Raw genomic sequence first — 20967 nt, forward strand, 5'->3', positions numbered from 1 at the left:
ATTTTTCTTCTCATCAAAGTGTTTTAGTTTTATATATAAATGGTCTTTAGGTTGTAGCGTAAATGAATCCCTTTTTCCCCCCCACTTCAAAACTATGATTCTATGATTCTATGAAAACATGTACCACCAAAGCCAACAGAGAACACAGCAGTATCCTTATCATGGTCTTTGTTAGGACAGGTTACTCAGCCATGTTGAACAAGCAAATAATCCCTGTGTTATTGTATGTGAGCAGAGCATGACTTTTAGTTGCTAGTGCCTATGTCAGTTGTCCAGCTAGCATAACAGCTGCCTGTAAGGAGCAAAGTTAAAGGTTTCCTATTTTCTTTTCATTCTGTAGAAGGTCCTTGATTTTTCCTTTCTTCTCTCAGGATACTAAATTGCTAATACTGTCTGCAAATGCTGGAACTGACATGGTGAATGTCTCAAACCTGCAGAATTACAATATGGCTGATAAAGGGTTGTTCTTGACTGCCATCACACAGCACATATGGGACAATCAAGTGATCAAAAGCAGCCAGCATGCGTTTATGAAGGGCAAGTCCTGCCTGAATAACCTGATCTTCTACAACAAGATGACCCACTTAGTAGAGGGAAAAGCTGTGTGTGTCGTTTACCTTGATTTTAGTAGAGCATTTAACACTGTCTCCCACAGTATTCTTCTGGAGACACTGGCTGCCGATGGCTTGGACAAGTATAGAACCAGGTGGATGGACAGGCTCTGAGTAGTAGTCAATGGAGTTTGATTCTGTTGGTGGCTGATCACCAGTTCCATCCCCCAGGGTTCAGTGTTAGGGACAGTTTTGTCTAACATTTTTATCAGTGATTTGGATGAGGGTATCAAGTGCACCCTCAGTAAGTTTGTGGATGATATTGAGTTAAGTGGGATGGTTGAACTGCTTCGGAGTAGGAAGGGTTTACAGAAGGATCTGGGTAGGCTGGATTGATGGACAGAGTCCAATCATGTGCCACTGAACAAAGGCAAGCGCCAGGTCCTGCATTTGGGTCATAGCAACCCCATGCAGCTGTATAGGCTTAGGGAAGAGTTGCTGGAAAGCTGCCCAACAGAAAAAAAATGAGAGTGCTGTTTGATAGTCAGGTGAACATGAGCCAGCAGTGTGCCCAGCTGGCCAAGAAGACCAAGGGCATCCTGGCCTGCATCAAAAACAGTCTGGCCAGCAGGATGAGGCAAGTGATCATCCCCTTGTACGTGGCACTGTTGAGACTGCAGCTCGAATATTGTATTCGATTCTGGGACGCTCACTACAAGAAGGATATTGAGTTTCTCAAGTGTGTGCATAGAAAAACAGCAAAGCTGGTGACGAGACTAGAAAACAAGAGTTAGCAGTAACTGAGGAAACTGGGGTTCTTTAACATGGAGGAGAGGATGCTGAGGGAGACCTCATGTCTCTCTACAACTACCTTAAAGGAGGTTGCAGTGAGGAGGTCTCTTTTCTCAGGTGACAAGTGATAGGATGCGAGGAAACAGTCTCAAGTTACACCAGAGGAGATTTAAGCTGGACATTAGGAAGAATTTGTTCACTAAGAGAGCGGTGAAGCATTGGAATGGGCTGCGCAGGGAAGTGGTGGAGTCTCCATCCCTAGAGGTATTTAAGAAATGTGTGGACGTGGCACCAAGAGACATGGTTTAGTGATGGGTCTTGGTCAGATTGCTGGTTGGATCTGATGGTTTGAAGGTCTTTTCCAACCCAGATGATTCTATGATTTTATGATCGTGTATTTCTTGCCCATGTTGTATCTATATCTACATCCACTTTCAGCATTCCCTATGTGATTTTGAAGTCACCAAGCTAAAAATAGCACTCAGACAGAAATAGAGTCAAACTTACTGTGGATGCAAATCAAGTGACTTGAATCTAGTGACAGACTGTTTTCACACTGGTTTTCCAGTGTGGGTGAATAAACATACGACTTCCTGACAGTGCTCTGTCTGTTTCTCAGTGAGGTCCCCAACACTTCTGTGCATTTGAGCACAATCCCATCAATGCACTAATGGGCACTTGCAAGGCTTGGCATTTGCCTGCATGATTTAAAGGCTGTTTTTCATCTGGCTGGAAGATCTGCATCAGATCGGACCCTCACTTTTATATACCTCTGCTGGCCCCTTTGTGCATAGTTTGTGGTATAAAGAGGACTCTGTCATCCACTACAGACTGCATCTGCTTTGCAAGCTATGACAGAAGATGTTCCTGTCCTTGAGCAGAGCGCTTGAGTCTCCCTGGGCCTGACGATCATACACAGTTGCTTACTCCACAGAAGTATTTTCAGAATATAACAACTTGATAGCACCTATTTCTACAAGTGAATATTAATGACAAAACAAGCAAAACAGATAATAGTATTGTTATCCAAAGCCTAAAAACAGTTTCTTAGAAAACCTGGTATCATAATGTAGTTGCATTAAATAACCATAATAGAAAAGAGGAGAAAATTGTAAAAAGTTGGTATTGTTGAGGAGGGTGGTAGTTTTTCCTTCACTGTTTTATTCACGATTAGGTTTCATTGTTTATGAAGATTTTGATTCAAACATCTCCTGCATAACTCTGTTGCTGTCCAATTAGAGTTATATCCTATAGTCTTACTTTATCTTGCAAAAACTTTTATCTGCAAAATTAGTATGAAGACTTTTCATGGATGTTCATCCTGACAGCTGTGAAAATCCAGCTTATCAACAGAACACTGAGTTACTCAAGGAAAAAAAAAAAAAAAAGTTCCTAGAAGGTTGATGAGCATTACATAAAAATTTGTATCTAGACAGTGGTTACCTAAAGTTGGCTTAAAGTATTCCTGGACTTGGTATTTTACAGCACTGTGTTGTAGCTAGTAAATGACTGCATGAAAAGACCCTGTATTAAGCTCTAGTAATAACGTTCATTTCACAGGAAAGCTTGCTTTTAAGACTTTCTTTCTTTGTGCCCATAGCTGTTTTGTTTTAATGGTCAACCATCCCCTTTATTTTTCAGACAGAGATCTATTGAAATCCTCATGTCTAGGAACTCTTTGGTAGGATTACACTAACACCAGCTGACAATCCTTGGGTTTGGGCTATTAAGGCCAACTGCTTTTCTGTTGCCAGCAAGTTGTGTGTGCCAGGCTTTGTTGATATATATATATATGTGTGTGTGTGCGTGTGTATGTATGTATGCATTTTATGTGCATGTATATATATGTTACACATATAGAAAGAGCAAAAAGTTCACATTTTTTCATGTGAGTCTAGGCTGCTGTAGGATTACTTAAGAGTGAGTGTGTAAATGAGTCAGGAAAACTGTGGAAGTATGTGTGTTAAAGAGAGACAGTGGAAGTATAAAGCAAGAAGCCAGAGACTGGTTTATTAAAGCTTCTTTCTGGACTCTACTCAAACTTCTACCAAGTTGTTTAACTTTTCTCTTTCAGTTTTAAATGTTGTATTTAATGCTTATCAACCTATAACACTGGTTAGAAATATGTCCTGCTAATTCATTCATGAAAACAAAGATTAAGTGATCTGCCTAAGTAATGAACAAGTTATGTTGCTGAAGGCTCTGATTTCAGTCAAATTGTATGAAATTTGCTGTGATTCTTGAAGTTCTAACTCTTTCAGTCATGTGGGAATCCCAGCTTTTGTTGGAAACTGTGACAGAATGGCAGGAATGCCTTTGGATATCAACTCTAGCTCAAAATAAATGAAAACAAGTAACAGGAACTCACTGTTTCAGTTTTAAATTACTTAGTTTTAAATGCAGACTTGCAATTTTGAGGGTTTGGCTTGTGAATTTGTGCAGCAATTTGCAATGTGCAGCAGTTTTGCTCAAAACTGAGCCCATGCTGACAGGAAGTGGTATTTCTTATCCATTATGTCAGTTGGTCCCCGCTTTTCCCCTTGCTGTTAAATCTTTGTTGTTAAATGTTGTTAAGTTCCTTTTGTTATATTTGCACTTGAATGTAAGCCTAATAAAAAAGTAAACTATATTTATCAACAGACAATTCTTCTTTGTAGTAGATTTTTCTCAACTGCTTGGTTATTTAATCAGTGGTTTAGCATTCCAGTGTAGTAACTGTCAACTCAATATACTGAAAACAATTTTCTTATTCATCCTGTGCTTTTGCATGACTAGTCAATATTTGTAACTTTTTATGGGGAAGGAAAACATGCTTCTTCCAAAGGCAAATTCTAAGGAATTCCAGTGTCTTATATGGAATAGAGGCAACTGCAGCACAAGCCATGTGGAGGCACAGAGTAAAAGGTAGGCAGAGCACGCTGCTCAGAGGTGATTAAGGACTGCTTAACAAGATGTTTGTTAGCTTTTTAGAAAATGAGTTGATTATACTGAACGTATTTTTGCTAATTTAGGTTTTTTTCTGCAGCACTACATCAATAGTTGCTTATTAGTTGTGGTGTAAATGTGGATTGTAGATTCTGGTCACAAGGAAGAGACCATTTCTTAAGTAAGAAAAAATGTTTTATCTTTCCCGTGTTTACTTCACTACTTTATTTACCCACATGAAATTATTCACTGGCCTGATTTGGCACACAGCTTTTCAATGAGTTTTCATAAACCATTCCAGGTCAGAATGTGCACTTCATAAAATATTATTTTTATAGGCAAACCATACACTTGACAGAACTGAGTGTACTGGATACTAAAACAACATACATGCGTGAACTAATCTTTGTGAACGATAATATAGGTTGGGTCTTTGCAAATATTTTAGCAGGCTGGTTGAATATCAAATTTTCCATCAGAAAAAAGTTAATAAATTTTTCAATTAAGCAATGATTATTTCTGGAGCAAGTATCTATTTTTCTTCAATAGTTTGTCTTGGTTACACAGTCAAAAATAGAATTTCTATCAAGGTGGGGGAGGTTTTATCTCCTTAATAACAAAAGCTGAGGAAAAAGAAAAAAAAAAAACTTTCCTGAGGGCAGCCCCCTACCCTCAAATGTCTTATGGTTCCTCATTTCAGAGCTCACCTTTGACTCCTTTCATTCATAACTGACTACAGATGTGAGTCCAATCAATAAGAGCGAATATGAATATAGTATCCCAGGATACTGAAAATGCACAAGTTAAAATCAACCATCGGGGAATCCATATTGGGAAACAAATTCACCCGTGTCTAAAGGGTCTTCAAATAAGTAAATCTTAATTTTTTTTTGCACGTGATCTGGGTCCAGCTCTTAGCATTTGGTGCTTTTTTGTTTGTTTGTTTGTTTTTCATTTTGGACAGACTTAACTTGGTGATGGCCAGCATTCTAGGAGTTAATTAGATGCAGGTGTCCTTCATGAAACACCTCTCAGGTCTTTGCTAATTTATACAAAGACCTGCAGCAGCTATACATAGCCTAGCTATGTGGAGTCCTTCCACTGTACTGTATTTTAATTGATCCCACAGTAGGTTAGAGTCTGCACAATAAAGTAAGGTTAGGGAGAAGGTCAGGATTCTCTGCCTCCTGAGAAACCTTTAAGGAATGGAAATTACATGGGTAAGTGTTTCATTTTTCTTCTGTGGCTTGGTCCCCTGTAGCAGCTGGAGCCAAAAGATCAGAAAAAGACCCTAATAAGTACTGGGAGGCATGAATGCCTATCCTTATCAGTGTTATGCAGGTGAGAGGTCCAAGTTCATATACTTTATAAAGCCAGTCTAGCAGGGTCACTCTATATGTAGAAGACTACCTGACATAACAAACTTGAGCAGTAAGAGCTGGAGCCGTTGAAGTAAAGCTCCTACAGAAAGAGGCTAACTCAGCTATTTAGAAACCTTTCAACTTTATTAAGCAAAGATGTGCATGATGTCTGGACAGCTCTGCTAATACTTACTGTTGAAACTCTTGCACTCAGGAGTAGAAGGTGAGCAATTTTAGGAACAAAGACCATTCTGACTATTCTTCCAGAACTGGAAATAGATTCCAGGAATGCTGCTGTCCAGAATGTGGGCAGAACCCTCCTGTCTTTTGTTGTCAGTGTTGAACGTTCCTGGTGTAGGAGATGCACGTTACCTGAATGGAAAAAATGTTCTATGAATAAAATCTTCCCTCTGCTGTGCTGTTCTGCACAGGAGTTGTTACAGCTTCACGTGGACTGTTTGGTGGCATTCATTAAGTGTAAGTAAAAGACAGCATGGAAAAGCTGCTGAATAGTTATAGCATGCAAGAGAATGCCAGAGAGGCTGCCACAAGTGTTTTGTGATCTAAGATCAAGCTTGTTACGATTTCTTTGTCTTCCTCCCGAAAATAAGCCTTTCTGTTCAAGTAAGGTTCTCAAGGAATGGATATGACACTGTCATTTCCAGCAAAAGACTTTTTCAGCTTTGAGTCTAGGGGATTTTTATTTTTTATTTTTTTCCCTGAGAGCGCATTTAGATAGCCTTCCTTATTATTTTTCTTCTGTGCTTCTACTGATAGCAAAAGTAGCCCTTTCACAAAAGCTGAGGTCTGAATATTTCCTGAATCCTGGTATTCATGAATCCTGGGATCTATAACTCCCAAGAAAACAGGTTCCTGATATTCAGCAAAAGGGGTGATTTTCTCTGCTTTGTGTGTTTTTGTCAGCTCTAAAGAAATAATTAGAAGACCTCCAAACTTTGGAAATGTGAGGTTAAAACACTGGAATGATGATCTGCCTTGTAGTTAGCATGTACATATTACGTGGCTCGTGGTTAAAGATTTCCATAAAAGGCTGCTTGGTAGTCTAAAGATTTCCATGAAAGAATAGATTGTAGAAATCAGAATATCCAGGTTGGGGGGGGGCGTTGTTTGTTTTTATAATATACTTTCTAAGCATGGTTGTGGAGTCATGGATTTCATTTGCAGTAATTATTTTTTCTCTGAAACAATTTTTTGATTTCTACCCAATATCTAAGAGGTGATCGGGATTTTCTCTGTGTCTCACTATCAGACACGTAATAGGAAATCCAGGTGCAGTAGTACTGTTGAGGTAAAAATAGCTTTATGTACTGTTCTGTACTAGCCGGTATTACTGATCTCAAGAGAAAGCAAAATTAATCTAGGATCTGATCCTGAGACTTCTTTTGTTATTGTTTTTTGCAATGGTTAAACTGGAGGACTGCAAGATCAGACAGCTCAGCAATTATTATTATGGTGAGAGGTAGTTTAACATTTCTTATTTATAGTGTATATAAAGTGGCCTACGAAAAGGCTCAAAATATTGCAATTACTCAAAATATTTGAATTAAGATATTAACTCTGCAATACAACAAGAAAAAAGTTGAATATAACACAAGGAACATGTCAAGTTGTGCTCTACACTGTTGCGTAATTATTCAATAAATTCTAGGTTTCTTCAAGTTACTTAAGTATCTATGTTAGACGTAATCCAAACAATCTAGTGTAGGACTGACATTTGGAGGTTAAGAGACTTGTCTACATAAGGTATATTTAGATTTGCCTCCTAAGGAGTTCAGCACTTCTGTTTGCCTGAATGCTATATAATCTTAACTATATGCATTGACAGACTGGCTAGCATGCAACTAAAGAGAAGGTTCATATTTTTGCCAAATATTTATGTAAGCATCCATGAAACTATAACTATTTGTGTACCACCTTTGCAATGACCAAGAATTAAAGTTATTTTCATCATGGGTGGGTGAGCTTGTGGGTGAGTTTGTACAGGATATTTAAAGTTTTACTTGCCAGCAGGAAGGAATCTCACTAATCATAACATCTTCATTACCAGGGGCCTTGCAATTCTAGCACTCTTTTCTTCAGCTGCATAAGTAAGTGCAGTGATATTTCAAGTACAGTTATATGTTCCTGTACAAGACTAGGATAATCTAATTTGCCTAATTCTCTTAAGTCAGGCAATTGATGTGGTGATAAGACAAAAAAAAATCTTGTTTTTATATTTAGCTCCAATGATTTCACTAACATGATTCATTTTTATCAAAATGTTAATACTCATGGTTATTAGCATTATGGACTTGGTGGCAGATATAAATGTGTCATGGAATTAAAGAGCCTACTCTCTGGAATAAGAGACTGACAGGCTAATAATATTGAACAACTGAAATGCTTCTCCTAATAACACTTTAACTCAATATTGCATGTGGTTTAGCATTTGTTCTAAGCATCCTTTGAAGTCTAAATAAAGCCCATTGACTCACTTCAAAGTTTTTTCTTTAAAGCACCTTTAAAAATGTCTTAAAATGACAAGCAATACCTTAGTGAAGATATTCCTTCCGGAATGTTACTCTAAAGTTCAAAGCATATTGATCCTCAAACTCAGCTGTGTTCCCAGTGTCCTAACAACAGAAGACTGACATATTTTTAACCAACTTATTAAAGAAAAGTATAAAATGCTTTGTGACCTTTTGACATTTAATCTTAAATTTGTCTTCACTTCCTAATGGTTATCTAAACCTGGACGAGTATCGTAGTCACATGAGTACATGTTGCACTGTCTGTAAGCCACAGACTTATAAGTCTTTTTACACTCCTTCACAAAATTTTCTGCTCCACTGAATGGTGTTTAATAGTCTTCAGATGAAGATTGTTCTACCATGATTATCATAGGTTGGCTTTTGAAATGCGTGTTACCTGCCAGTTTCTTGAACTTAAAAAAAAAAAAAAAAAAAAAAAACTTAATTGAACAGTTAAGCCTTTAATTAAATATGTTCTGACAGTTGTTTCAGTCAGTGATAACTATGATCTTGCTTCTATTCAATTACAATTATAACATTGGAGTAAAAAAATTGCAGACTCTGTACTGGCTTGGTATATTTATAACATAATGCATACTCTGTTCTCTGTTATTTAACCATATTTGTAGCAGATTACTCTCCAGTCTGAAAAATTCTGTCTTGCATTCTATGGTTAAAATCCTTTAAGATGTCATTACCCATGTCAATTTAAGTGCATCCTATACTGAAGTAGATGGGTAAATGAAAGCATATCTCTTGGGGTCCAAGCATTGTGTATAAAGTACTTACTGTTTAACAAGATCACTGTTATCAATTATGAAGCCTTGCTGAAACTTTTCTTTCTCACAGAAATGCATTGTACTTTGTCATAGGTAAACTCAGAAATGTTTCACATCCCTCATTTCCACCTTCAGGAGCTAACAGCACTTCAGACAAGACTCCTGTGTGTAATGGAGTCTTGGTGTCTTCACATCCCAGAAATAGTTTCATTTAATGACTGTGTCTCCCTGTCAATTCTAGTGATGCTATATTGTACTTGACATCATAAACCATATTGCTTTCTAAACAGTATTACTGTTAATGCAGTACTAATCAGCATGATTAAAAAGGCCAGAACCTAGCCTATAGCTTCTAATATTCTCTGAAACCCATGAGTGCAAAACTGAAGCTTAAATCAGTGGAAGGCACATCCAGCTAAAAACTGTCATTAACCAAAAGTTTGGAAGTTTGACTAAGCTAATATTTAAAAGCATAAATAAACCTAACTTTTCCTAGAGAAAGTTCTTTTTTTTTTTTTTTTTTTTTTTTTTTAGCATGACCCTGACTTTCAATTTTGTTCCTAGTTTTGATGGCCAAGAATTGAGTTGTTTGACTTAACTCTCTGGCAAACCTACATAGTAATTTATTTCCTGTGACCAAGCCTTTCTTAGGATTCTCTCCTCTGAAGTCAGTTTTGGGAGAGAAATCGCATTCCAGAATAGCAGTGCAGATGCATGGGATCTGTTTGATCTCTGCTTTTAGCCCAAAGTATGTGTTTACTGGGGAGTGACTTGTTACATTTTGTTGTAGTAATGGTAGTATTCCATAACCACTGAAACCTTGGATTTTTTGTTGTTTGGTTTCTTTTTTTTTTTTTTGCTTTAAAAAAAAAAAGCACAACCCTATTTTATTAGGAAAAGCTATGCATAAATCCTGTTTAGATTGTTTTGTAACCCAATTTCGGGGGGGAGGGGGGGCAGGAATCACAGTGCATAGGAAGAGATGGTATTATAGAAAAATCACTAAGTAAGACACTAAAAGTAGTTTAACAATGAAAATAGCAAATCACATGCATTTAAAAAATAAATAAAAATCAGTCAGGTTTCAGGTAAGTCTGTATACAGTGTACTGTTACACAAGTGCCTAATCATACAATTGTAGTAGCAATGAACCTAAGCTAACTTGACAGTGTTAAACCATGGGGGCTTTTGTTCTAAAAAAGTTCTAAAAATCTAGGATGTAACCCCAGGCAAAAATGCAACCTCTAGAATAAATTTACAACCTGAAAGCTGGACTCCTTTCCAGGGTGCTGATGCAACAGTGCAGTTCTGCTTTGCACTCTTGGAGTGTTTGTTTATTAACTGGTTTCACTCTGATACAACTTTTTAATGAATGAGGAATTAACTGCAGAGGTTGTCTGAAACCTACTTGGCTCATTGTAAAGTTGCTACAAAACAAACAGACAAAAAAACGTCCAGGCTCAAACTTCTGTCCAACATGCAGAAAGAAAGAACATAAAAATAAAAACCAAAATGTAGTTCAATATTTTAGGTTTGAGTCTCTCCTTTCCATTTTCTTCAGCTTTGGAAATGTTTATCAACGGCTTGCCTAGTGCAAAGTTAAAATGAATGTTTTGCAAATACAAACACAGTCCTCTTCTTTTACCATTCCCAGCTGTTACCCTACATCTATCTGGGGGGAGGAAGGAAAAAAAAAATGGAACATTGGTAACACAGGTAAATAGAATGAAAAATCCTAGCATTGAGATTTAAGGCATACTGCTTTCTAGACAAAGGTTCTGTCTAGAGGCAGGTGTTGCTATGGTTCGACTTGGGGGAGGCTCTAACATAAACTGAACTAGAGTCTCAGGTGTTACAGAACCTCCACAGAAGCCACAGGAAACCAGATGGTGTAAGTTCTGCTGTTCACAGGTTTATATGGTATATTTTCATTTCTGTTGGAGCATCCTAACTTTAATAAAGCATTTAAAAATGATTTTATTGAATTCCATCTTAAAATACTTTGTTCGGTTAGGTAAGTATTAATCTCTTAACGTAGACTGTAGAAATCAAAATGGCAAATCATTTCCACTTGATTTTAAGTACAGAGAACTTTCTTTATATCATAAGCACCAAACTACTTACTGAAATTAGTAGTTCTGTCTTTTTCTTTAACCAGCTTTGCAATGTCCCAGTCCAAACTGATTCCACATTCGGAAAAGACCTCTACACCCATTTTATAGCAAGTCCACTATTTTTGAAGTATCTGTTATATTTAATCTACAGATCTTCTTCGGAAATTCTGTTGCTATTGCTTTGGGGGTAGTACAGAACTATAGGGAATACACTCTTAAAATATCCTCCTCACCCGTCTATAGGTTGACCATGGCTGGTTTATTTTTATCTGGTTAACATTAATAAAATGTTAACCTCTCCAGCCATATTGCTGTTAGAAGGAATACTCTCTTTTGGTTAGGAAAAAAAAATATAAGACTTAGACATCAGGATGATACATAACTTTATGCCTACACTGGTTCACATTCAAACAGTTTATATGGGACTTTTTTTCCATGTGGTAGAAGCTTGCAGATTTTTTTGCGACTGCTACCTGAAGGTGGCAGCAAAGTTTTCAGAAGTCCGTTTGTTCTGCTGGCAAAGTTTGCAGAGTGAAATGATTGCTATGAAACTGAATTTCGATTATTTGAAAAATACACCAGACTTTGTACTTTGACTTCTGGCACTTAAAAGTTTGAAGTGAGCTACAGAACACAACAGGACAGCAAGGGAGGATTTCTTCCAATACTATCTTCAGTCTGGGTTTTTATTTGGAGTCTCCAAATGCTCTTTCTGGCCACGCAGGTTGTTACATGCTCTGCCATTGAAAAACCGGTAGCACGTATCTGCTTACCTACGGAGGAGAACGGCTGCCTAGTAGATTAGACACACAGGAATTTATATTCTGGGTATGTGTTTCTGAGTAATATTGTTATGGGGAAAAATCTCCCTCTGCCAGTGTACATTTCCCTCATGAAACTGCCATAATTTTTTGTTTCCTGAAAAATGACTTATTGGAACTTGTCCCAGAGAATTTATCTCAGTATTTAAAAACTAATACTGAATGAGGCATCCTGTCATCATACGTTTGAGGACCACGAATGACAATTACCACGTGGGGAGCCCTTTTTGCCACGGGGGAGCTGCGCGGCATGAGTCGAGCGCAGCCTCAGACCGGCCCCTCCCGCCCGCCCGCTCGCTCTCTGCCGACGAGGCCGTTTCCTCCGTTCGGTGCCCAGGCACCAACCCTGCTGTTCTCCGGGGGGGGGGGGGGGCTGCCGCGAAGGCGTGCGGCCGGGAGCGGGCCCCCCCTGCAGCAGCCCGAGTGTCTCCGCCGGGCGGGCCGAGCTCGCCGTGCCGGCGCCTCGGGGCCGGGCGCCGCGCTGGCGCGGTCCCGCCCGCTAACAGGCGGCGGCGGGGCGCGTTCCCGCAGGCCTCGGGGCGGGCCCTGCGGGCAGCCGCGCCGCCCGGCCCGTTGCCGGGCAACCGTCACGACCTTCCCAAGATGCCCCGGTGACCGTCCCCGCTGGGCTCCCGTCCGGGAGTGCCTGTCGCCATCTTGTGCCTCGGCGGGGTGGGGCCCGGCGGGCCGCCATGGAGGCAGGTGAGGGGCTGCCGCGGTGGGACGGCGCGGCCGGGGTCGGGCTGCGGGCCGGGGAGAGGCCGCCCGCAGTCCGGCCGCGCGGAGAGCTGCGGCCGGCTCGGAAGTGGGTGCCTGTGGGGGCGTGCTCTGAGCTCTTCCTCGGAAGAAGGGGGCCAGGGGCAAAGTCGTGCTGCTCCCGCCGGGCTGCGCGGGTCTCTCCTTGTGAGGCCGCCCCCGGCACCCGGCCTGCCCTGGTGCCGCCCTGCTGGCTCCTGGGGAGGCGTCTGTGGCCCTCATCCTCTCAGACGCCGTGGGAGGGGATAGCCGTAGAACAAAAGCCCGCTACCCCAAAACTCTAGGATAGTTTTTGCACCTTTTGCCACGGATGCCAGCCTCGACTTCATGTTTAACGTTTGTCCTTAATTCAGGAGTCTGAGCTGCAAGTTGGGGAGCTCAGGGTCTTCAGTCAAGCGCATCCTGTTCTTGGTCTTTATTCCTATAGAATGCATTGGTTTTCATAATGATGCACGAGCCCTGGGCTAGTAGCTCTGCCTTGACAGCATTATAGAAAAATGAACGTGTGCTTAGATGCAGCTTTTCCAGGGGCATGTATATCCAGGTGTTAGAATCTGTTGGTGGTCGCAGCTGGGAATTGAAAGTAAGCCTCGCAGTCCTGTGAATGAGTGATCTCTAGTGATAACAACAGACATCTGAGCACTGAGCTGTCTTCCATCAGTAAGGGTCTACTATGTGTTCATTATTGTTAAGATTTAAGCATTCTATATACCTTTTTTTTCCTATGTTCTCAATTTGCATTGCACAGCTCTTGAATTCTCTGTTCAAGTTTCTTATTTTTTTAAGGACATAGCCATTTCTCTATAGCATGGAAATGCTCAGTGGTGCAGGATGGAGCCATCAGAGAGTTGTCATGAAAATACTATGTCAAGTAGAATTTATCAAATTACTATCACAGAATTTTTATAAGTTTTTATAAATGTTACACAAATAATTATACCTACTTTAACATTTCAAAGTGTTCTATTTAGCCCCGGTTGGTGCCAAAGAAATTAAAAGAACTTTGGTCAGTGTGGGCTGTTTTAAACAGATTAAAATCTGTTTAGTAGTTTGTAAAAGATTGTTTTATATGCATAATCACAATGTACACGGATTATCAGGATTCTCTTAAGCATATATTCTCAATGAAATATTTAATAGCTTACAAACATAGGTGATATGGTGAAAATAGGCGAGAATAAATCTGTAATAACCAACCTGGATCAAGTAACAGTTTATACCAATAACAATGCAGTGACACTCAAAAAGAGATACTTTTTAAAATGAAGGTACTTTGGTGGAGTGATTCTAAAAATAAGGAGGTTGATTCCTCATTGCTCTTTTTCTGTATGGTAGGCCCTGCCACATATTGTCATGGGTGTAAATGGAGAAATTACATGGAATTCTTATGATCATTGCTAAGCAAGTGAAAACTGGCACTACTGAGCTTTGATGTGGTATTGTGTTCAAGTGAGTCTGTTCCTCCACATTTCATCTCCCAGGAAGGGACTATTTGGCAGAATTGCAGAATAGTTAACGTTCAAAGGATCTTCTGGAGATCACGTAGGCTACTGCATGCCTCAGCGTAGGATCAGGTAGAGCAGATTGCTAAGGGTCTTGTCTAGTCAGGTCTTCAGTGTCTCTCAGGGATGAAGACTCCACAGCTTTTCTGGGCAACATATTCCTTTATGGATTTAAAAAAAAATAAAATCTTTACTTTAAAAGGATTTCCCTATATTTCAGTTTGTAGCCATTGCTTCTAGTCTTTTTTCCTCAGCACTACTGAGAAGAGTTTGATTCTGTCGTCTTCATTCTCTTATGTCACGTATTTATACACATTTGTAAGTTTCCCCCAAGTCTTTTGTTCTCAAAACTGAACAGTCACAGCTGTCTTTGTCTCCTTGTACATTAGATACTGTAATCCTTTATCTTTGTGTTGGTTTGTTGGGCTTGCTTCTGTATATCCATATCTTCCTTGTCCTGAGGAGCCCCACAATTGGATGCAGCACTCCAGATAGGGTTTCACTGGTGGTAATTAGAGGGTAAGGATCACCACCCTTTTATCTGCTAGCAATGCTTTTCCTAACGCAGCTCAGGATGCTGTTGAGCTTCTTTGCCACAAAGGTATGTTGCAAGTCATATTTGACTTTGTCTGCCATGACTTTTAGGTCGTTCTCTACAAAACTGTTTTCTAGAAGGTTGGCCCCTCAGTCTGTACTGTCACATGGGGTTATTACTCCCTACATACAGGTCTATGTGTTTCTCTTGGCTGAACTTTGTGAGGTTCCCGTCAGGTCACTCTGAATGGTAGTGCAACCTTCTGGTGCTTCAGTCACTTCTCTCAATATTGTCATATGCAGTCTTGCTGAATGTGCAGTGTGTCGCATTGTTATGTTCAATTAGGATTTTGGTGGGCCATTTGCTATTCTCTCTTAACCTGCTTAAATTTTCCCTGTACAAATAAATCATGTTCCTTGCTTTTACCTTTTCCTTCACTAAACAAAGGGTCAGTGGGCATTCCTCCATTCTTTACATTTTGTCTGTTTAAAAAAAAAAAAAAAAGCAAACACCCACCTATTTATTAATGCAGGCCCAACACTGATTCATCTGTGGAAAAGGCTTTGCCAAATGAGTTCATATTTATTATGGGGAGTTACTGCTTCATCTCCTGTTTAAACATGTTATTCCTATTTGTATGACTCAAATTGAGAAATTGACTTTTGAGTCTATCACGTGGGTCCAGTTCTTACTGTTTCTCTTGTATATATCAGATGATACAGGAAATCGACTGAGGTTCCAGCTGGAGTTGGAATTTGTTCAATGTCTGGCAAATCCCAATTATCTCAACTGTAAGTACTTAAATGTCAGGATCCTGAGGAATGAATATTATTTAATGGTGTTTATTATCACTGGTAACTAGACTAAACAGTGACCAAAAGGTTAAACAAAGAAAGATGAATAGATCCTTTTCCAGCATAAAGGTAGTCTTTAAATAATTTCATTTACCCAGATTTCTTATGGCAGGAGGAGGAAGCCTTTAAAATGCAAAATGTTTATGTTATTGAAATAAAATAAAATGCATCTATCTGGTGCAGAAGAGAATAAGTTCAAGTGAAAATAATAATTTCAAGCTAACACTATTCGTTTATCTGAAACCAGAATTTAACTAATGCTAATAATAGTTTCAGGCACTAAACATAATACCTCTGATTTTCACCGCCCGTTTCGATGCTAGTCAAAAATTCTTGTTTTAAACAGCTGTTCACGTCCTTGTTGCTGTACGAATGGAACATTATAAGGGAAATGAGATTAGCTTATTATACCTATAATGCTGACATAAAATATATATTATGCCCTTTGTATTTATTTTGTCCTGAGTTGCAAAAAAATGTTTGGAATTATAAATTTATTGCAGAAGTGTCTCCTCTGTATAGTTTTGTGAATGCATATTGTTCAAATTTGGCAGATTTCTTCATACCTCTATAGCTGACAATTCCTTGTTTGTCATTTTATTTCAGTTCTTGCACAAAGGGGCTACTTCAAAGACAAAGCTTTTGTAAATTATCTTAAATATTTACTATACTGGAAAGAACCTGAATATGCAAAATACCTGAAGTAAGTATTAAAATCACTTAGGTTTCTGCATTTTAATGATTTGATACTTATCTTCTATTATGCACTGTGTGGCAGCATCTCAAAATTTGATTTTTCCCTGCAAGCAACCAAAACCTGCACTGTATTTATGTGTAATATAAATTTTCCTGTTTCCAATAGCCTGGATTTAACAGTAATAGACAAAATTATAGAACTTGTTGTTAGTAAGTTGTGCACGGAATCTATATTTTGCAGTCTTTATCTCTACCTTACATATGCTTAAAATAAAACTGTTTAGCATTATGGGACAAAACTACTTCATTCTAACGTAGTTAGTGGGCTAAACTCTTTTTTGCCTTGTTGATGCCTATACAAAGTAAAGGATGATTTTGCATTTCTTTGTTAGTGTTGATACTCTTCCACATTTTGGAAAAACAGTTTTTGTCTGTGTATTTTAAATGTGCCCTGGAAACAGACATTCTAGTTAATGTGTTTGTTTTAATGAAATCTAACCATTAGAAAAGTTACTCTATGCAAGTACGTATATGCGCTAATAACAGTCCTTGCTTCCTAGCCTAATAGCGAAGGTATTAAGTTGCAGTGCGTAGAACATGGACAGTCTTAAGTGGTTTGATATTGAGTAAAACACTAAATAAATAAAATAATGAACTCCAGAGTTACTGGAGACTCCACTTCTAGTGTCACTTGTAAAAACTTGTATTAAAGTATTTGTGTTTTTTTTTTTTTTTATCCAGGTATCCCCAGTGTTTGCATATGTTAGAGCTGCTCCAATATGAACACTTTCGCAAAGAACTGGTAAATGCTCAGTGTGCTAAGTTTATTGATGAGCAACAGATTCTTCACTGGCAACACTATTCACGGAAGAGAATGCGCCTCCAGCAGGCACTGGCAGAGCAGCAGCAACAAAACAATACCTCTGTAAAATGAAAAATGCTTGGAAGAGTGATGATAAGGTGTACTTCAAGTATTTACAAGAGAGGAATGTAGGTTTTGTAGGTTTGGCTGTGTGTGTGTGTATTTGTCAAATGAGTTTTTTTCTTTCACCTACTGTACCGACTTTTTAAAGATAGAAGACTGACATATCTACTTCTGCAGTTTATTTTGAAGCGTGGAAGATCTTGAAAATGCATTTACTTTAGGTATTTGTTCCTATGGATTTTGTAAACAAAACAGTTTTTGAGGGCACTAACATGTATGTATCATAACAAAAAGTGTAGTTCAGCAGTCTCTCCTTAGTAGGCATGTTCCCTGGAGAACAATGTGTCTTGAAGTTTGGCTAAGAGCTCCCTCATGTACCCCTTTCTACAACTGCAGGAAGAGAAATTTGAAATAATTGTGATTGCTGCACAAAATTTAATTTGTGGATTTTTGCGTTGAAACAGAGATGAGTTACTATTTGTTATTTCTGTTTACCTGGTAATCATTGTTCCTGGGGTTCTTAGAGGGCTTTCCTGGCAGCGTTTTTTAGAGACCAAAATTGAAGTGTGAAGAAACAAGAGCTGCAAGATTAGAGCAGAGATAAGTTATAAACTTTGTGAATACCCAAAAAGGAAATAGGCTGTAGCTGTATCTATTCCTCTAAACTCAGCTTACTTTAATCTTGGTGTTCTTCCAGTGAAATATAGGATGCTCTTAGACTGTTTTCTACAGTATGTGTACTGAAAACAGTTTGTGTTACAAAAAAGGTATAAATGCACAACTGGAGAAGCATTTGTCATTTATTCTTGTATAGTTTTTTTGTAAGAATGCAGATTGTGGCAGATGCCAGGGGTTTAATTTTCATGATTTAGATTGTGTTCATGCTGTATTCACGTTATATTTCATGTTCATGTAGGAGGAGGTACTGTAACATGTTCAGAACCAGACTGGTAGTCTTTAGCTTAGGCTGAACAGATAAACTATTAAACATCTTTAGTATTGAAAATTTACCATAAGAGCTTCAGTAGCTGCATAAAATTAGTTTTAGGAAGAAAAAACATTTTTTTCTGTTTCTCCTGCCCCCCACCCCCCAATACACACTTACTCACTATTAAAAATATAACTTGGCAATTAAGTCTTACTCTTCAGTAAATGTAGGCTGTTGTTTTGGTTTATAACATGAGCTCAGCTCCTTTGAAAAGATACTGCTTGCAAATTCAAGTTTATTTCAACAAGGAAGTACATTTTTTTGTTGCAAGACTTTAGTTGAAGATTTGAACTTAGAATATAATGACATTTACCTCAACTAATTGGAATTAATTAACCATGATCGTTGTGGCGGGGGGGGGGAGGGGGGGGGAGGGATAGGAGGGCACGACAGGTAAGGATTCCTTAAAAGGACAATGAAAATAATGAGATGAACATCTTCGTAAATGATTGGCTACTGGAGGATTTAGTCTTCAGTAAACAACATACGCACAAGCTCTGCTTTAAAACATTCTTCTTCAACCAGCTTCTGAGGCTGAAAAAGGAAGTTAAGATGTTTTAGGAGCAATTAAAAATCTGTTCTAGACTAGAGCTATTTGCACATAATACTAGCTGTACTACAGCAATTGTTTTTTGTTATATGGCAAGTGTGAGTTGGGATGGAGGATAGCGTGAGCAATGTAAGGATAACTGAAAAATGCCTGAGGGTTTTCTGGTCTGGGAAGAGTCATTCCTGAGAAAGTAATTGTTAAGTTAAAGAATGTGTACAAGTTAATACTTGGTGTGACATGTTTAATGCCCTCAACTATAAAGCAAGAGTTTACAGGAGTGAGAGCTGTAGTGTATTTCAATGAAAAATAACACTATACATGATCCTGTTCCACTCCCATAATTCAGCATTTAGATTTCTTAAAATTTGAGGAGCCATACATCAGGAAGCTAACACCACATTGCTAAGAACTTAGCCTACCCCTAAACCACTATGTGCTACGTGTATATATTTTCTTTATTACAGAGAATATTCTACAAAAAGCAGATCGGTTCTCTCTCAAGGAACTATTAGAGCTAGGAAGAGTGCATGGATGGGAGCCAAAGAGATGTTCCTAATTGTCTGTTCCCTTAAAACAAGAGAGAGGATATCAGAAAACATGGATAGCAAACTCATTTATAGCCATAAGCCCCTGCCAGTTTCCCAGTTGGATGCATGTAGATCCATACAATACAATATATCACTTACTGTTCCATATTTAAGTAGTGTAGGCACTCCTGTTAGTTTCAGATTCTTCCTGAATTCATTGTTAGGATCTTTCCAGCTGTTCAGGAAGATGGTAGTTAAACACAACTTGTAAAAATGTGTTAAAAGTGCAGTTTGAAATTACTCTGTTAAAATTACTTCAAAAGGATGATTTGAAGATCTTTACCTCCCACCTCCCCAGCTTCCTCTTTAGAACAAGCATGCAGATAGTTACTTTATGGATGGTGTAGACCTCCACACTCACAAAAGGACAGTCAGTCATTAGTTTCAACAGGTTAGTTAACCTCTAGTCTAGGAACAGCATGTAGTGGGTTTACGTGGCAAGGTAATACCAGTTGTTGACATTAAAACAGTTACTTACTAGGCTCTGTCTCCTACTAGGCAGTAGATGAACACAGACTCATCAGGCATGTTATGAAGTTCCTTCCTCACAACTGGTTCAGCTAGAGAGTAATTTTTAAATGTTTGTAGTTAATAGTGTGCTATAGAATCACGTGGATCTAGTACAACCAGCAAGGTTGCTAATAAACACTTTGTTTCAGGCAGAGATCTGTATTTTGTTTCATCTGGTTATCCGCCAGCTTTGCAGAACTTAGATGTTCAACAATAAAGGGAATGGCCTTTGCAAAAATGCCAATTTCAACTTTAACAAGCTAGACAATTAATTAGTGTCTCCTCTGGATAAGAGCCCAGCAAAACAGCAGTAAGTGGTTGTCATATGTGATCTGGCATATATGATCCATAAAATTCACTGTAATGCACTGAGAAGCTGCCTTCACATTCTACTGCTAGGCACCGGTGAGTCATCTCTGCCTTTTGATACGTGAAGCAGAGGTGAATTAACTGATCGTAAGATTCATATCAAATTGTTTGCTAAGACAGATAAAAACCTATCCTTCATACCAGTCTCTACTCAACAGCATATAACGTTACACACTATTCCGTGGGACGGCTGGCAAATCCAAGACCAGCACAGACAGCTTGTTTCTGAAGCAGCAGCTTTGGCCTGCTCCCAGTCGCGTCGGCCTGCAGCGCCAGTTGGGTTCACCATGGTGTTATCTGCAGCTAGAGCTTGGGACCCGACCCCCTCCCAGCTCCCTCGCGGAGCAGGATGCGGACTCGGGCTGTCTGAACGCCCCATCGACAGCTCCGCACCGGGACCTGCTGGGCGCCCCGGCACGTTCACCCCAGGAAGGGCAGCCGGGGCCGCTCCGGCCGCTTCAGACAATCCGGAGCGACCGCGAGCGCCCGCGGGCAGGCGCATCCCGGCCGGCACCGGCCCCACGAGGGCTGAGGGGAGGAGGCCGCCCCCCGGCGCCACGCCCGCGCTGCCACGGCCCCCGGGGGCCGCGGGGTGCCCGCCCGGCCTCACCCGTCACGCAGTCCGGGCACCAGCTCCTGCCCTCGGCATCTTTGTCGCCGCAGAAGAGCGCGAAGATGGGCCGGCCGTGGTAGCGCTGCGCTGTCTGCACAAACTCGCCGTACCCGCGGACCTGCTTTTCCTCCCAGCCCATGGCGCCCGCAGCAGGCGGCAGCTGCGAGCGGCGGAGAGCGGGACCCGCCCCGGACGCCGTAGTGCCGCG

At 39.8% G+C, this 20967-nt stretch overlaps 2 protein-coding genes and 1 long non-coding RNA gene across 8 annotated transcripts; 1 reads left to right on the top strand and 2 right to left on the bottom strand.

The window, feature by feature from the left end:
• Positions 1–11419: 11419 nt before the first annotated feature.
• Positions 11420–12279, bottom strand: LOC136786591 (uncharacterized). The gene is made up of 2 exons (XR_010825658.1): positions 12085–12279; positions 11420–11826 (listed from the first exon to the last, which is right to left on the bottom strand). It is a non-coding gene; the product is annotated as an uncharacterized lncRNA (long non-coding RNA).
• A 146-nt stretch (positions 12280–12425) lies between these two features.
• On the top strand, positions 12426–18273 carry MED31 (mediator complex subunit 31). The gene is made up of 4 exons (XM_048074160.2): positions 12426–12576; positions 15381–15458; positions 16128–16224; positions 16959–18273. The coding sequence occupies exons 1-4, from the start codon at positions 12567–12569 to the stop codon at positions 17149–17151; spliced, it is 378 nt and encodes a 125-aa protein (XP_047930117.1). The 5' UTR covers positions 12426–12566; the 3' UTR covers positions 17152–18273.
• TXNDC17 (thioredoxin domain containing 17) lies at positions 13528–20966 on the bottom strand. 6 transcript variants are annotated; one of them, XM_066979448.1, is made up of 6 exons: positions 20757–20966; positions 19746–19827; positions 19367–19442; positions 17638–17723; positions 15814–15885; positions 13528–14293 (listed from the first exon to the last, which is right to left on the bottom strand). In XM_066979448.1, exons 1-6 carry the CDS (start codon positions 20896–20898, stop codon positions 14218–14220), a joined length of 534 nt encoding a protein of 177 aa, XP_066835549.1. In that variant the 5' UTR covers positions 20899–20966; the 3' UTR covers positions 13528–14217. The 6 variants fall into 6 exon arrangements, with proteins under 6 accessions (XP_066835549.1, XP_066835551.1, XP_066835548.1 ...); XM_066979447.1 differs by lacking the exon at positions 13528–14293 and adding an exon at positions 14316–15149; XM_066979449.1 differs by lacking the exon at positions 13528–14293 and adding an exon at positions 15153–15481.
• Position 20967: the final 1 nt, after the last annotated feature.

This window comes from Anser cygnoides, chromosome 18 (assembly GCF_040182565.1).
Source record: "Anser cygnoides isolate HZ-2024a breed goose chromosome 18, Taihu_goose_T2T_genome, whole genome shotgun sequence".
In the NCBI taxonomy this organism is placed as follows: Eukaryota; Metazoa; Chordata; class Aves; order Anseriformes; family Anatidae; genus Anser; species Anser cygnoides.